General features: G+C 42.4%; 1 protein-coding gene across 2 annotated transcripts in view; it reads right to left on the bottom strand.

Moving 5' to 3' along the window:
- RAB3GAP1 (RAB3 GTPase activating protein catalytic subunit 1) overlaps window positions 1-17,441 on the bottom strand; it is a 245,296-nt gene that overhangs the window by 218,093 nt on the left and 9,762 nt on the right. For both annotated transcript variants that reach the window (XM_073634286.1, XM_073634287.1), the window contains exons 3-5: window positions 16,613-16,688; window positions 16,305-16,437; window positions 13,503-13,581 (exon numbers count right to left, since the gene is read on the bottom strand). In XM_073634286.1, the coding sequence (XP_073490387.1) occupies window positions 13,503-13,581; window positions 16,305-16,437; window positions 16,613-16,688 (288 nt within the window). The remainder of the gene's footprint in view (window positions 1-13,502; window positions 13,582-16,304; window positions 16,438-16,612; window positions 16,689-17,441) is intronic.

Genomic DNA, 17,441 nt, shown 5'->3' with positions numbered 1-17,441 from the left:
GAGATCCAGGCGATAATGTTTAATGAAGGTCGAAAAACTGGACCATGTGGCAGCCCTGCAAATTTGTTCTTGTGAGGCTCTAGCCCTCTTAGCCCAAGACACAGACAAGGCTCTTGTTGAGTGCGCAGTGACAAAAGGCGGAGGAACTTCCCTAATTTTGTAAGTTTCAGAAATAGCTTGCTTTATCTATCTAGCCAAGGTGGCTTTAGATGCACTCTTTCCCTTGTGTGCTCCTGAAAAGAGGACAAACAAGGCGTCTTTTTTTCTAAAGGTCTTGGTGACCTCAAGGTAGACAAGAAGAATTCTTCTCACGTCTAAAAAAACTAAAATTTTCTTCCTTGGTCGCCCTTTGGCGAACTACAAAAAGGTTGGCCGTACAATGTCCTGGGATCTGTGGAATGTACTGGCCACTTTAGGCAGAAATCCTGGATCAGTTTTCAAAACAACCCGATCCTCAAAAATTGTGAGGAAAGGCTCCCTCACTGATAGGGCCTGTAAACTCACTTACCCTACGAGCTGAGGTAATTGCCACAAGAAATATTGTTTTTAAAAGGTAAGTAACTTAACTGAGATATCCTCTAGGGACTCAAAAGGAAATTCTACCAGAGTTTGAAGCACCAGGGACAGGTCCCAGGTTGGACAACTTCTAACCACTACTGGCCTGGACCTAGAAATTGATTTGAAGAATCTAGCTATAGTGGGATTTTCCAATAGAGAAAATTAGAGAAAAACACTGATAGCTGCCGCCTGTACCTTTAAGGTACTAACTGAAAGACCTTTGTCGACACCCTCTTGAAAAAATTCCAAAAGGAACATCATGAGTTAATCTTTAATTTTCAGATAACCATGAGTTAAATTTCTTCCAAACCTTGGAATATATGGCTCTAGTGACTGGTTTTCTGCAATTTACCAGAGTCTTGACTACTTTGTCAGAGAACCCCTGGGCGCTTAGTATCTTTTCTTCAGATACCAGGCCGTCAAGCTTAAGGAAACCACCTGTGGGTGCGACACTGGACCCTGTGATAATAAGTCTTCTCTCTTTTGAAGACTCAGTGGAGGCTCTGAGACCAGAGTCTGTAACAGGGAAAACTATGGCCTCTTGGACCAGAAAAGGGCTATTAGGATAAGATCTATTTCTTCTAGCAGAAACTTCAGGAGGACTTCCGAAATTAGCTTGATCAGCGGGAAGGTGTAACAGAGGCCGAATGGCCACGGATTCGCCAGAGCGTCGACACCCAATGATCGATTCGCTGGGTTCAGAGAAAATAACTTCTCTGTCTTGCGATTGTTCTGATCTGCGAACAGGTCCATTCGGGACATCCCCATCTGTCGTGAGACCCACAAACATTTCGGGGGTTGAAGGGACCAATTATCTCGACATACCCAGTAGCGGCTGAGATAATCTGCCAGACAGTTTTGTGTTTTCAGGAGCACTGCTGTATTTGAGGCTAGATTCCCTTCTGCCCATGATAAAATCTCCTGGGCAATAGATTGAAGTATCCAACTCCTTCCTCGTACCTCCCTGTTTGTTGAGGTACGCAACTGTAGGGATATTGTCGGATAGATTCTGGAGATTGTGACCCCTGATTTCCATCCTAAATGCCTGCAAGGCTTTCTGAACCGCTAGAAGCTCTCTCCGATTCAATGAAGCTCTTGCTTCCATTGAGGACCAGTCTCCCTGTGCCATTGTGTTGCTGAGGTGGGCTCCCCATCCCCAGGAACTCGCATCCATTGTGATCCTATGGGATATAGGAATGGACCGTGGAAGACCTCTTGTTAGGTGCAGGTGTGTCCTCCACCACCACAATCTTTTTTTTACCCTGGAGGGTAACAAGACCCCTGATTTCAGGGAACTTGCGTCTCCGTCCCAGTTCCTTAGTAGAAACAGCTGTAATGGGCGTTGATGAAATCTTGCCCATGGCACTGCGGGAAAGCAAGAGGTCATCAGACCCACTGCTCTTGAAACCTCGCTCAGCGGAACCAATTGGTGTGTAAGGCTGACATTGCATCATTTTTGAGACCTTTTCCTGCAGGAGAAAAACTTTTTGGTCTACTGAGCAAAATTCGTACCCTAGATGTGTCTGGGCCGAAATTAAGGAAGACTTCTTTGTTTATTAACCAGCCTAGAGATTGAAGGAAGTCCTGTACAGTCTGGAGATCCGCTAATAACTTTTGGTATGACTCCGCCACCCCTAGGAGGTCATCCAGGGATAATAGTCATCACCTTCAAACTTAGCGGAGCCAGCGCCTCCCCCAACACCTTTGCAAAAATGCGTGGGGCTGAGAACAGACCGAAGGGGAGGGCTTGAAATTGAAATTGCCAAATTTCTGTTCCCATCTTGACCGCTAGTCTCAAGAATTTTTGGAAGGCTGGATGGATAGGAATGTGCAGATATGGCCTCTTTGGATTTGGGGGATGCCTAAAGCAGTTTTGGTAAAGCAGGTTTTTGATTGAGAATACCATCTCCATATAAAAATGCTTGTACCCGATCGAACGGTTTAGAGACCGGAGGTTCAGGATAAGCCGATATTTTCCTGGCGGCTTTCTGATGACAAATTAATGGGAATAAAATCCCTTGCACTGATCCGACCGGGTAACTGGGATCAGGACCGTTTGATCTAACAAGTCTCCAATTTGGAGACCCAGGGCCCTCACTTTTACCCGATCTTGGGGAGGGAAGGTGACCATTAAATCCCTCTGTTGGCTGGCAAGAAAATTCCAGCCTGTACCCATTGGTCACTAGGTCCAAGATGAATGGACTTGAGGTGACTGCTGCCCATCGAGGGAGAAAAGCCCTCAATCATCCTCCCACTGGGAGACACAAGTCACTGTGGCTTGGCGGGTTGTTGAGAAGGGTTAAACAAGACGCACCCTCTACCACTGCCCTTGTGCCCTGTCCAATGTTTTTTGGATCTATTCTCTAGGACCTTGCTGCCTACTTTGGCCACGAAAAAAACTTTCTGGCTGTCGGCTTTTTCGTAAGGCCTTTTTTCTATCGGCCGGGCATTCCAGCACCTCTTGCAGACCTGGGTCAAAAAGATGATCGCCTGTTAAGGGAAGACCACATAGGCGCAACTTTGAGGCAGCGTCGCCTGACCAGGTTTTAAGCCATAGGCTTCTTCTGGCCAAATTCACTAAGGTCAAGGTCCTAGATGTCATTCTTAACGACTCTGTGGAAGAATCAGCCAAAAACCCCACTGCACGAAAGAGGAGAGGGAAAGATTTCAGAATCTGCTCTCTAGAGGTACCTGCCAACAAGTGCGTTTGTATCTGTGGCAACCATACTTCTAAATTTCTGGCTACACAAGTGAAGGCCAGAGCTGGTTTAAGATTCCCAATGGCTGATTCCCAGGCTCTGTGAAGGATATCTCCTCTTTTATCCATTGGATCACTAAGCGTGCCCATATCGTCAAACGCTAGGTCTGAGTTTTTTTAAACTATTGAAAGAGGTGCGTCTAACTTAGTATTTTTGTTCCATGGCTGCGCTGTGTCCTCTTCAAAAGGAAACCTTCTTAAGGTTACCAGAAAAGAAAGGTTTTCTCTCAATTTTCCCACTCCAGCTTGATAGTATCAAGAAGGGAACTATGCACAGGAAAAACTCTAGCCTTTTTCTTATGCAAACCTGTGTATGTAAGGTCATGTTTAGACAATTTTACCATCTCCTCTTCTATATCAAGTGTCGTATAGATAGCCTTTAATAAGTCATCTACATCTTCCAATGATAACTTATACCTCAAGCCCCTTGCGGATTCTTTATCCCTGGGCCCTGCATCTAACCCTGATTCTTTCGGAGAAGACTGAGCAGATCCGGCTTTGGCCTCAGAGTCTTCAATCTCCGCACTCTGCTGTGGAGCACTAGGACCGGCTGAAGTCCTAACTGGAGATGGACCCTCTGAGGGGACTTGAATCTTGTCAATTAGAGTTTTAAACAAGCTAAACATAGACGTAAACGCATCTCTAACAGAAGTCAGCATTTTCTGACAGGAGACTACCGGGTCATCCTAAACTAGGCTGTCTACACAGGTGCGGCAAACTGCTTTGCTCCATGAGGAGCTCAATTTGTTTTCGCAAGCCGCACATTTCCTTTTTGGTGGCTGCGCTTGGGACTTGTCCTGAGTCTTGGCCTGCAAGAGAACAAAATGACCCCAATAAATGTTATGCCACATACACTCCATAACACCCCGTGCAGGAGGAAAGGAAAAATGTGGCCCCTTCACCTAGTCCCTACTAGTTACAAGGGGGAGAACACTCAAAGGATATGCAAGTAAAATACACTTCAGGTTTCCCTGTGAGGTGCTGGATTTAGGACCTGCTTCTGCTGTCTGTGCAGGTATTGCAGAGGAGTCCATCCCGCCCCTGTAGTGGTCCGCAGCCTCTGTCGGGTTTCACTCTTTTTTTTGAACACCAGCTTCCCAGCGTCCCTGTTCGCACTGTTTAGAGACAGGAACTAGCGTCTCCGGCGCCCGCTGATGACATCATGCGCCCCGGAAGTGACCCCGCCGTGTACTTACTCTGGGCCAGCTTGGAACATATAAATTCAGCCCCTTCACCCGCGCGGCTTCCTCTCTTCTCCTGCACACTCAAGCCACGCTGTTTAAAAGGGAGAGAACAGCCGACTGCCGCCATGCGGCTCGCAGACCAGAGCTCCGAATTACACCACGGTGCTGGCATTCCCCATGCACTGAGAAGCAGGGACAGCAGCCACAAGCCTACTCCCCTGGTGGATGTGCCACTCTGGGAGAAGAAGGTAGGGAATACCACCCCAAAAACGCCGCAGGAGCCATGCTTATGAGACCTAGGGGAACCAGTTCCAGGAAACATGTTACCCCCCATCCAGAGGAAACACTAAATACTGACATGGGGCCTGGAGGACCGCCCTTTTATCTGGTGGGGGGTTAACGTGTTTCCTGTCCTGGTAGGAGGAGTCCTAGGTCTCATGGGCTGTCCTGGAAGACGCTTAAGAGAAAAGTTATTTACAAATGAAATACTTTTTTTTTTTTTTTTTTTCTTTTGTTAAAAGGTATAAAAATATCAATGAACAAAGAAAAAACAAAAAAAAAAGTTTTAAATTATTAAAATAGTTTATAAAATGGAAGTGAACAAAAAAAAAAGTCAGCAGGAAAATAATTAAATGGTGAAGGAGAATAAGGAGTTTAATAAGGCGGATCAGAGTAAATTAAGGGTTAATAAGGGGTTAAACAGAGGAATATATATATATATATATATATATATATATATATATATATATATATATATATATATATATATATATATACATACACACACACACACACACACACACACACACACACACACACATACATATACTCAGTTTAGAGTTAGCATGAATGATGGCACGTAGACGTCTGCATCATTATGAAACACGTGTATCAATAGTCGTTCTCATATGCAGGCTCATCCACCACATGCATTCATGGCCTTATGTGTCTTTGTATGTATGTGGGGGCAGGGGACTTTACAACCCTTTGTGTATTTTACGTTTTATTTTTTACAAATAATTTTATTGCTTTAACGGCTTCCCACCTGCCATACATACGTATATGTTCTCGGATTGGCAGCGATGATACCAGGATCATGGCTGCAGCTATAATTATGGTATCAGAATTTGCAGCCTGTGAAGAGCTTTCCAGTAGAAGTGATCCGAGCGACTTAACCACTATTACAGGTGATCTCAGTTTAATCAGATGCATTTGTAAAGTAGAGGAGAGACCTGGGGTCATCACGAACTTCAGAGTCAGAGCGTCAGACCTCCTGTTTAACTCTAAGCTGGCAACCTGTAAAAGATTTTTAAAGTGTCGCTTATATAATTTTTTTTTTTTTTTTAGGTACCGCAGATTGTAAACATTCCACAGGTATGCACAATTTTAAAGTGTGACGTGTTGGTGGTTATCTATCTAACTTGGAAAACATCATCTTTTATATTTTACCCCAAAAAAATGGGTATTATATTGTGTTTATGTGCACTAAAATTCATTTTAAGTGCAAGTGCATTTTTTCCTGAAAATTTTTGTTTAAAAAAACAACTACTCAAATACCATGCAACATAAAAAATAGCAACAACCACCATTTACTCTCCAGGGCCTCTGCTTTCAGAAAATATATGTTGTTTGGGGGTTCTAAGTAATTTTCTATCAAAAAAAAAAAAAATGCAGATTTTCACATGTATGAGAGAAATGCCGGAATCAGCCTGGATGGTAAATCGTTAAAGGATAACGCTTATGCCTAGTGGCACTGGGGTCCTTGGTTCCAGTTCTGGCCAGGATATATCTGCATGGAGTTTGCATGTTCTCTTCCTGCTTGTGTGGGTTTCCTCCGGGTACTCTGGTCTCCTCACACACTCCAAAGACATGCTGGTAGGTTAACCGACTCTAATATGCGAGTGTGTGTGTAGTAAAATTCTGTCAGACCCTTGTAATCCTCTGTCAAGTGACTAATGCAGCTCTGGCACATATGCCATAGAACCAGGAAAAAAAAGTTCTAAGGTTTGAGGTGTACCAAAGATCACAACTAGGTTATGATAGAAGGAATGAAGATGGGAAACTTTAGCTTTAAAGCGTTTGTTAACCCTAGATAAAAAAAAAAAAAAAAGAAAAGAAAAAAAAAAAAGGATCCTGTCCCTTTAAAGCATATTATACAGAACAGTGCTTGTGCTGTGTCATTTGCCCCCCTGTAACACCTGGCTATACCCTCCCCTCTGTAAACTGACCACGGTGTATCACGGCTGCTGAGCCCTGACACCATGGTCAGTTTACATGCCTCCATCATCCGCAGCTCTCCTGTCCTCCTATATGCTCCTCTGTCCTCCTCCCCCTCCCCTGCCTGCCCCTGTGTCAGTGCCAGCCCCCTTCCTGCTGCTCCCATAACTTTTAAAATGTTATACAAGCCCCTCTGTGTTCTAATAAGTGCTCCTGTCTATGTGCTTTATTCAAAAAATGTCTCCTTTATTGTATATATCACAGCTGTTACCCGTGATCATGTGACGGCCGTCTCTCTCTCTCTCCTCTCCTCCTCGCGTTTTGGCTTATGTCAGTGGGGGGAATCTCAGCCCCGCCCAATGCATCTGTCAGCCGGGCAGAGAGGAGACACGGCCGGTAACGTGATCGCAGGGAACTGTTTTTTAACAAGGTAAAAGAGGCTTTTTTAAACAAAAAAAAAAACACAAAGACAGGAGCACTTGTTATTAGGACACAGAGGGGCTTATATAAAGTTATGGAAGTGGGTTAACAACCACTTTAAGTACCTGACAGGTGCTCTAGATGTACCCCTTTTGATCCAATACAAAAATTGGTTCTTTATCATACAGTACAGGACAAAGGCTCCTTTAAATCTTGAGCATGGGTTATACTGTATGCTGCCATCTTCAGGTGCGGATACTGGCAATGAAAGTTGTTAGGACAGCCCATATAAATCCTCCTACTCCTAGCAATCCTTCGCGTTTTTTTTTTATGAATCTAACAGGTGTTCCCCCTTTTAACCCAATACAAATTAAAAAAAAAAAAAAAAAAACTTGCTTTTTATTTTTGTACTTAAAGTGGAAGTTAACCCCAATGCTAAAATCTCGAAATCTACTGGCATCCACAATCTAAGACTAACCTATCCAGCCCTGTAAAGAAGAAATCGCTATACGTACCTTTTCTGAAGCAGATTCGGTCCGGTCTCCAGCGGCAGAAGCTCTGCAGAAGAGACAGCGGACAACGGCTTGGAAATTAATGGAAAGTGACGTCACCCACAGAATTACTATGAGGCTTCTGTTGTGGGCTGCCTCTCCTGCTCACACCTCCTCAGCGAAGCCGCCGCTGACAGCTCAGCGTGGGACCGGAGCAGCTTCAGAAAAGGTATGTATAGCGATTTCTTCTTTACATGGTTAGATAGGTTAGCCTTAGATTGTGGATGCCTGTAAATTTAGAGATTTTAGTATCAGGGTGAACTTTTACTTTAACACACTCATTTTGGATGACAGTGGTCTTAACATGAAGCAGAACGGCCCTGAAATGAACATTGAGTGAGACATCTTAAAAAAATAAATAAATAATAATAAACCTGACAGAAAATCTCCTAAAGATAGCAGAGATCCTGCCTTGTTGCTAGTCCGTCACTAAGACTCGCTCACGGTTACTGTTCACCTCCACCATCATAAGAGTGAGGGCTCTCAAACATTGAGCTCAGAGCTGCTGCATCATAGGAGAGAAAGTGCATGCGTGGGGGTATAAATCAGAGAAAAAGCTTGCGCTTCAATGGGGAAGGTAAACAATGGCCATGTCTCAGCAACATCCTAACAGGCAGGATGATGCCATCTCTGAGTTTTTCAGTCAGGCTACATTAAAGCACATACAGTGCTTTAAAATAATCACATATTGCTTCTTTTGTAGCCTGAAATGAAGACAGACAGTTTTTTTTTTATCCAGCTGTTTTTACTCAGTGCAACTTATAACATCCAAGTGAAAGATATAACACCGACATGTCAGAAAAAAATAATAATTCAAAAACAGAATCATTGCATTGGAAAAAGGATCACCCTTTTGTGTCAGTATTTTGTTGAACCGCCTTTTGCTTTAATTACAGCCTTTACTCTGTTGGAATTTGTAGACTTTGTAATATTTGCCCGCTCTTCTTTTCAAAACTGCTTAAGTTCAGTTCAATTTGATGGTGATCCTTTGTGGACTGCAGTCTTCAAGTGATTTCCCAGATTTTCAATGGGGTTTAAGTCTGGGCTCTGACTAAGCCATGCAAGGACATTTACCTTTTTCTTCTTCAACCTTTTGATGTGTACTTTGAGTCATTGTCATGTTGGAAGGTAAACCTTCTTCCCATTGACAACTTTGACAGAGGGCAGCAGATTTTTCTCAAGAATTGGACAATATTTCCCCCCCATCCATTAGGCTTTCTATCCTGAAAAGTCCCTGCTGCAGAGAAACATAACAGGATATTACCACCCCCCATAACAGGATATTACCACCTCCATACTTTACTGTAGCAATGGTATTTGGATGGTGAGCTGCATTGGATTTCTGCCAGGCATATTGTTTAGTGTTGGAGGCCAAATAATTCCATTTTAGTCCCATCTGACTATAACACCTTTTTCCATGTGGCCTCAGAACCTTCCAAGGTGCGTTTTGGCAAAGCTCAGTGGTGACTGTATGTGGCCTATCTTGAGGAGTGGCTTTTTTCTTGCAACCCTCCCATACAAGCCACATTTGTGGAGAATTTGTGATATTGTTGTCACATGCACACAATGACCACTCTTTGTCATAAATTCCTGCAACTACTTGAGAGTTTCTGTAGGCCTCTTGGTAGTCTCTCTGACCAGTTTCCTCCTGGCTCTTTCATCCAGTTTGGAGCAACGTCCTTATCCAAGAAGGGTCTGTGTTGTACCAAATACCTTCCACTTCTTAATAATAGACTTCACTGTGCTTCTAGGCATTGATAAAGCTTTTGAAATGTTTTTGTATCCATCTCCTAACTTGTGCCCGTCCACAACTTTATCCCGGAGAGTTTGGTGACAGTGCCTTGCCACCCATAGTTGATTGTTTGCTGCAGCTGCACTACCAGGGACTGAAATGCTCCAGGAAAGTTATTTTCTTGCTGAGCTAATCAAAATGACCACAACTGATCACAGCTGAAAGACAAATGCCTTTGGGTGCCATTGAGAAGGTGATTCACTGCACCCGATTGAGTTTACAAGTCATTTTTAGGACAGAGGTGATCCGTTTTTCAACTCAGCAATTCTGGTTTTTGATTTTTTTTTTTCTTTTATTATTTTGACATGTTGGTGTTATAAAGTTGCACTGAGTAAATACAGCTGGATAAAACAATAATTGTGTCTGTCTTCATTTGTCTGCAAAACAACAAAATGCGATTTTAAAAAGGGAGGCGATTCTTTTCTTTACCCACTGTAAATGGCCTATAGCAAGGACACTATTCGACTCTGGTCAAAGCTGCAGTTTGTTTTCATCTACAGACACCCCTGATCTGCAGTTTATAGGCAGCTTTCTTTAAGGCCCTTTTCACACAGGGCGGGAGCAGCGTCGGCGGTAAAGCGGCGCTATTGTTAGCAGCGATTTGCCGTCAGTATTCGGCCGCTAGCAGGGCAGTTTTACCTCCCGCTAGCGGCCGAGAAAGGGTTAAAAAACCCCGCAAAGCGCCTCTGCAGAGTCGCTTTGCTAACGGTATTGCCGCGCTGTCCCATTGATTTCAATGGGCAGGAGCGGTGAAGAAGCGGTGTATACACTGCTCCTTCACTGCTCCGAAGATGCTGCTAGCAGGCCTTTTTTTTTTCCGTCCTGCTAGCGCACCGCTCCAGTGTGAAAGCCCTCGGGGCTTTCACACTGGAGACACAGCAGCGGCTGTTTCGGGTCGGTTTGCAGGCGCTATTTTTAGCGCAACAGCGCCTGCAAACCGCCCCAGTGTGAAAGGGGCCTTAGTAAACTATGCCTTTAAGGGATCAGAGAACCCTTACTAAAACAAATACATTGGGGTCAATGAGAATGCCCCTTACATTGGTGGTCAGTAAGAAAAAAGGAACACTTACAATGGTGTTCAGAATGTCACCCTACAGACAGCCAAAAGAAATCATTGGTGACACACTTCTGGCTTCTCCAAGTGGTTGTGGGCACTGGAACTATGCAGGCACCATCAAGTGGAAGGTCAATCAGCCACAGCTCAAGGACCCCCACCAACCTTTGGAAGAACCCTGGTTGAAAATAACTGCTCTATAGTATTTCCCTGTGCCCCTCCTCTGGCAGCTACATAAAAGATAATACTATTATTATTATACAGCGCCAACAGTTTGCACAGCACTTTACAATATAAAGGGAGACAATACAGCAACAATACAATTCAATACAAGAGGGTTAGGAGGGCCCTGCACCTGCGAGCTTACAGTCTAATATGGAGGGGCTGGTGAAACAAAAAGTAGTAACTGTGCGGGGGAAGAACTTATGAGGGAAGTAGAAGATTCAGTTAGTTGGAGGCAGGATAGGCCTCCCTGAAGAGATGAGTTTTTAGGGATCGCCTAAAAGTAAGAGATAACCGGACAGATTGGGGTAGTGAGTTCCAGAGGTTGGGAGAGGCTCTGGAGAAGTTCTGGAGACAAGCATGGGATCAGGAAACAAGGGAGCTAGAGAGCAGAGGGTCTTGGGAGGAGCGGAGAGGACAGTTTGTGTGGGCAGAGTTGTAAAAGGCTTTGTGTGTTATGGTTCGTATTTTGAATTGTATTCGTTGTGCGATGGGAAGCCATTATAAATATAAAGAGGTAAGGGGAGGGAGGAGGAGCTGGGCCAGCAGAGACAGTAATAAGACACTCACAGAAGAAGGGAGTGCAATTAAAAGCGGGGGCTGTGTTAGAGATTGACTCTCTATTGAGCGGTCACAATGTCAAGCAAATTCTAAGGCAAATACACGTAAGCATTTTAAATACTTGACTTTTCTGCTTTTATCTGTTATTTTTTAGGTTGGTGAGAGGGTTTCAGAAATTTACATCAGAACATTACTTTCTTATCACCCCTACTTGTAGCACAAAGCTTCACACACTAGATGGCGATCTTTACACTGCAGAAGGCTAGACACGTAAACTTACAGTGACTCGCTGTTTGTTCTAGGAGTCTTTCATAAAGTTTTCAGTAAAACTACATTTCACCGGTTACAAGGTCATAAGAGAAAAACTGAGGCTGTCATGGCTGGTGCTTCTAAAAATGCTAGTTGCCTGGCTTTCTTGCATCAATATTTGAGTCACTGAACCAAAATAAAGTACGGTAAAAACTTGGATTGCGAGCATAATTCGTTCCGGAAACGTGCTTGTAAACCAAAGCGCTTGTATATCAAAGCAAATTTCCCCATAAGGAATAATGGAAACTCTGATGATTCGTTCCACAACCATTTTAGCAATGCCACTTCGAGGCAACTTCAGGGAATGCCTGGGGAATCTTCCTGTAATGTCGGATCAAAAAAAATCAGTGTGAACCAGTGTATGATTCAGGTGTGATAAGGAAACCCCCACAGGAATCGCAGGGTTTCCCACATCGCACCACTGTGAACCAGGACTTACAGGCATTTGAGCTTTTATTTCAGCTTAAAGAAGCTTGTGCTTTTTTTTATTGAGCTTCTTTGAGCTTTTTTGAGCATAAGCGTTTTTTTTCACAAACTCTCCCTAAAGTCTATGGGCACAAGTCAGATAGAAGTCGCCCTGAAGTAGTACAGGAAAAATTTTCCAAACTCGAAGCAACTTCAGTAATGCCTTCAATTACTAAAATGGGATTTCTCTTCTCTTTAAGACTCAGTTGTGACGTCATGCTACTCGTATTGCAAGACCTCGCTCGTTTATCAAATGAAAATTTATTTTAAAAATTGCCCGTCATGTAAAACACTCGCAGACCAAGTTACTCGCAATCCAAGGTTTTACTGAACCATGTACTCAAATTGTTGAAGCCAGCGGTCAGCAGGTCAGCCCGTCAAACAGAATTTTCAGTAGATCAATCCTGGAAAGATTTACTTGAAATAAGCATTAAAAGACCTACAAGGCTTATATTACACTATTACATAATATATAATAATAATAATAATAATAATATTATTATTATTATTATTATTATTATTATTAATAGATAATACATAATAAATACATATTATACTAGGTACTAAGATTTAAGTGATGTGCAGATTTTATGCAGCCAAAGTATCGCAACTAGGGATGCACAGATATCGATACCAAGCATTTGCGCAAGTATCGGTACTCACCCAAATGCTCCTGGTACCAAAACTTTGCGGTGCGATTTACGTCTATACAAAATGAATAGGCGCAAATGAGATTTCCCTCACCGCGCGCGCGCGCGTGTGCGTGCGTGCATAAAGAAAGGGAAAAGCGCCATCTAGTGGGCAGTTTAAACAATGTTAGCACTCACAGTACATATCTACATAGGGGTCCCGTTCCACCGTGAGAGAAGCAAATTACGGCCGCTGGTGGTGTTCACAGGGCTGGAGGAGATGTAGAGGCGGTCCTACCCCCAAGCGGACATCACTTTTGCTCTTTACCCACAGGGGTCCCGCAGCTTCTCCTCCAGCAGCCCTGATTTGCTATCGTCTGTGACACCTATGTAGATTATTGTGCATGTGGTCAGACATGTACTGTGAGTTCTACCATTTTTTAAACTGCCCACTAGATGGCGCTTTTCCTTTTCCACACACACACACACACACACACACACACACACACACACACACGAGACATGGGGAAAATCGCATGCAAAGCAGACAGGAATTGCACCACATTCCTGTTTAAATCACATGCGATTCTTTGCAGTGCGATTTGCACCAATTCTTTTTTGTATTTACGCAAAATGCACCGCAAAGTATCAGTATTTCATATCGCTGAGTACTTGACTGAAAGTATCGGTACGTGTACTCGCCGATAAAAAAAACAGTATCGGCGCTAACCTAAACGCAACCTTTATTGCATCGTGTTATTCCACTATGTGAAAGTACGTACCATCGAACCAGACAATGAGCAATTGCAGGGAAGTCATTGTTTGTACACAGCAGATCTTGCATGGACACAGGAAGGGAATCTAGAAAAAGGAAATCAGTTTTAAAAACAATTAGGATTACATTATAGTATAGAGTGTCTCACTGGGCAAGCAAACCTTCTGCTTTTCAAAAATAGTAAAAGACGAAACTGCAGAATGAGAGGCTTAAAATATATGTTGGAAATGAAAACTCTTTCAATAGTGGTGATGTCCAACCAGTACAGATAAGGATAGATTGTCTGTAGTCACTATCATCAAGACTTCAAGGTAAGTGAATGAATACTCTTACCAACTGAGATGGACACACATGTCGTACGACAGTGAGTCAAATGGGCTCAGGATCCTATGCAACCTTGGAGTTGCACACAGGAAGAGGTCAGGGTAGTCCAATGCAATGTCTTCAGCTCCTGATTTCCGAACTCCACAGATGGTTTGTGGTCCAAGAAGGTATCGCCCAGGTATGATTCCTCTTTAGCTCCAGGGACCAAGCATATGGAAAAAGAAAAAGGAAGACTCTGGATGGTGCAGGTCAAACCAGATGGTTTATTGAAATAAACCAGGGCTAGCATTACCTGTACCCCACATTGCTTTTAATCTTTTTTTATAACGTTTTTGTGATCACCTTTTACCATGTCACTGTTTATTCATGACATATTTCAATAAACCATCTGGTTTGACCTGCACCATCCAGAGTCTTCCTTTTTCTTTTTCCATATGCTTGGTCCCTGGAGCTAAAGAGGAATCATACCTGGGCGATACCTTCTTGGACCACAAACCATCTGTGGAGTTCGGAAATCAGGAGCTGAGGACATTGCATTGGACTACCCTGACCTCTTCCTGTGTGCAACTCCAAGGTCGCATAGGATCCTGAGCCCATTTGACTCACTGTCGTACGACATGTGTGTCCATCTCAGTCGGTAAGAGTATACATTCACTTACCTTGAAGTCTTGATGATAGTGACTACAGACAATCTATCCTTATCGGTACTGGTTGGACATCACCACTTTTGAAAGTTTTAATTTCTCACATTTTTGTGGACTGTTGTTTAATATAGTTCATTCATTGATATTCACACACTGTGCATCCAGCACAGCTATTTTTGTCCTTAATACCACATTTGGTTTTACACATCACATTTATAGCACATACACTACACTGTGTTATGTATGTATATTAGCGCTACACCTTTTTTGATCTACCATTCACATTGAACTTTGTTTGTTTGAGTGTTAGCAGCTTCATTATCTTTCCATTATTAGAATTTTTTTTTTCTCACTTTTAGCGCAGTCTTTTCCCCACTTTTTTTCTTTTAAAATATATGTTTGCATAATATAAGAAAAAAGTTGCGCTATATGTTAATAATAAATAAATATGACCTAAAAGTTATTCATAAAGTGAACATAAATAAATGAATAATCACAGGTAAATTGTGCTGAATAAACATAAAAGTGAATGTATTAAATACAAAAATATATGAATAATATATATATATATATATATATATATATATATATATATATATGATAGAGTCCCATCCAATGGGCTATTTAGATAGAAATCCCACTGAAAGTGCAGTTCTTAGCGATTTGCCCAGTGATATAGCCTTTCAAACATTCGTGACATACGTCCACAACACATAGGAGATGTGGTAAAGTACGATAGGATAGTTCCTCCACCAGTGATCTCAATGCCGCTTACCAGCTTTTCAGATCTCTTGTTAAGGAGATCCTGAATTCCTGTGGCTCTTATCCCCAGCCATGGGTCTTTAAAACTTGAATGGCTAGATGTCACCAGACTCTCTATGTGGGGTGTCCTCTGTGGTAGTAGATACACGCAATTGCCAAGTACAGCGCTGGCCTTCTTTCCAGTTCTCCAGAGGAATGAAGAGCTTTCCTCTTGTCCGAGCGTGTATCTACTACCACAGAAGAGAGCACTATGTAAACAAGGCAGATCGCTGTTCTGCGACAAGGTAAGGTAGAGATCTTGTGTTACTGCTAAGCAGGAACACGGATCTCTGCCTTGTCACAGTAAAAGCACCTCCTCCCACACAGTTAGGAATCACTCCCTAGGGACACAATTAACCCTTTGATCACCCCTGATGTTAACCCCCCTCCCTGCCAGTGTCATTAGTACAGTGACCGTGCATACTTTGTAGCACTGATCACTATTTTAGTGTCACTGGTCCCCAAAAAATTTCAAAAGTGGCGATAAGTTGTCCGATTTGTCCGCTACAATATCGCAGTCCCACTATAAGTCGCTGATCTACTAGTAAGAAATAAATAAATACAAAATTCCAAAAGTATATCCCATAGTTTGTAGATTGCGAAAACCAATAAATATACGCTTATTGGGATTTTTTTTTTTTACCAAAAATATGTAGCAGAATACATATTGGCCTAAATTTATGAAGAAATTAGATTTTTTTACATTTTTTTTTAAATTGGGTATGTTTTATAGCAGAAAGTAAAAAGTATTGTTCTTTTGTCAAAATGGCCGGTCTTTTTTTTTGTTTATAGCGCAAAACATAAAAACCGCAGAGGTGATCAATTACCACCAAGAAAGCTCTATTTGTGGGAAAAAACAAAGGACATAAAACATATTTGTGTACAGCGTTGCGGTCAGTTAAAGTAACGCAGTGCCTTATCGCAAAAAATGGCCTGGTCATGAAAGACGGGGATAAACCTTCCGGAGCTGAAGTGGTTAATAAATTCCCCTCATACTGTTTAGTCAGACACTTCATACAGACCACCAAGTATCCTTTTACCTTCTCCGCCATCTTCCGTCTCCTCCTTTTCAGCTGACTCCTGTACCAAATAGTGGTGCTTAATACTAAATTTGAAGTCTGCAAATGAAATGTCATCTCCTTTCTCCTCCCACATTCCAGTAGTGTACTCTCCCTGTAAAATAAATGATGGTCAGTGCTTTATGAGACGTGGATAATGGACGTTGCAAGAATTCATACAAAAAAAATAAAATAAAAAGCTCCTGCCACTATTTTTAAAATCTATATTAAAAAAAAAGTTAATTCGAAAATTGAATGTTTCACAATCATCTGTGAAATGACAGATATACCTTCTCTGGGGTCTTCTTGGAGGACTCTCCAATTAGTTTCCAATCATTTAAGACTTCTTCCACTTTTGAAATAAACCTGCAATAAAAGAAGAGCTATGATTACATTTCACACTTCATATGAATAAATTACACACAACTCAGAATTACAGAATTATATTATTTGGGTTGATTTATCAAAACTGGGGAGTACAAAATCTGGTGCAGCTCTGCATAGAAACCAATCAGCTTCCAAGTTTCTTTGTCAAAGCTTCATTGAACAAGCTGAAGTTAGAAGCGGATTGGTTTCTATGCAGAGCTACTCCAGATTTTCCACTCTCCAGTTTTAGTAAATCAACCCCATTGCTCCAGATAAAAAATGCCTTGTTAAATAAAAAAACAACTCCCTCATGTGACCTAAAGCCTTGACAAAGGTCTGTGGGTCCTAGAGCAGATACAACAGCTCACGTTCACTATTGCCGGAAATAACGTCACTTCCTGCTGACCCAAACATCTCCACCCAGAGGGCATAGACACAGCAGGGTATACAGTGCCTTGAAAAAGTATTCATACCCCTTGAAATTGAAATGGTTTTACATTTTTTTTCAAATAAATATGTGAAAAGCGTAGGGGGCATTTGTATTCAGCCCTCCTGAGTCAATACTTTGTAGAAGCCCCTTTCTCTGCAATTACAGCTGCAAGTCTCTTTGGGGATGTCTCTACCAGCTTTGCACATCTAGAGAGGGACATTTTTGCCCATTTTTCTTTGCAAAATAGCTCAAGCTCTGTCAGATTGGATGGAGAGCGTTTGTCAACAGCAATTTTCAAGTCTTGCTACAGATTCTCAATTGGA

This window comes from Aquarana catesbeiana, linkage group LG06 (assembly GCF_042186555.1).
Source record: "Aquarana catesbeiana isolate 2022-GZ linkage group LG06, ASM4218655v1, whole genome shotgun sequence".
NCBI lineage: Eukaryota > Metazoa > Chordata > Amphibia > Anura > Ranidae > Aquarana > Aquarana catesbeiana.
The sequence above is the reverse complement of the archived record's forward strand: the minus strand, read 5'-3'. Positions and strand labels throughout refer to the sequence as shown.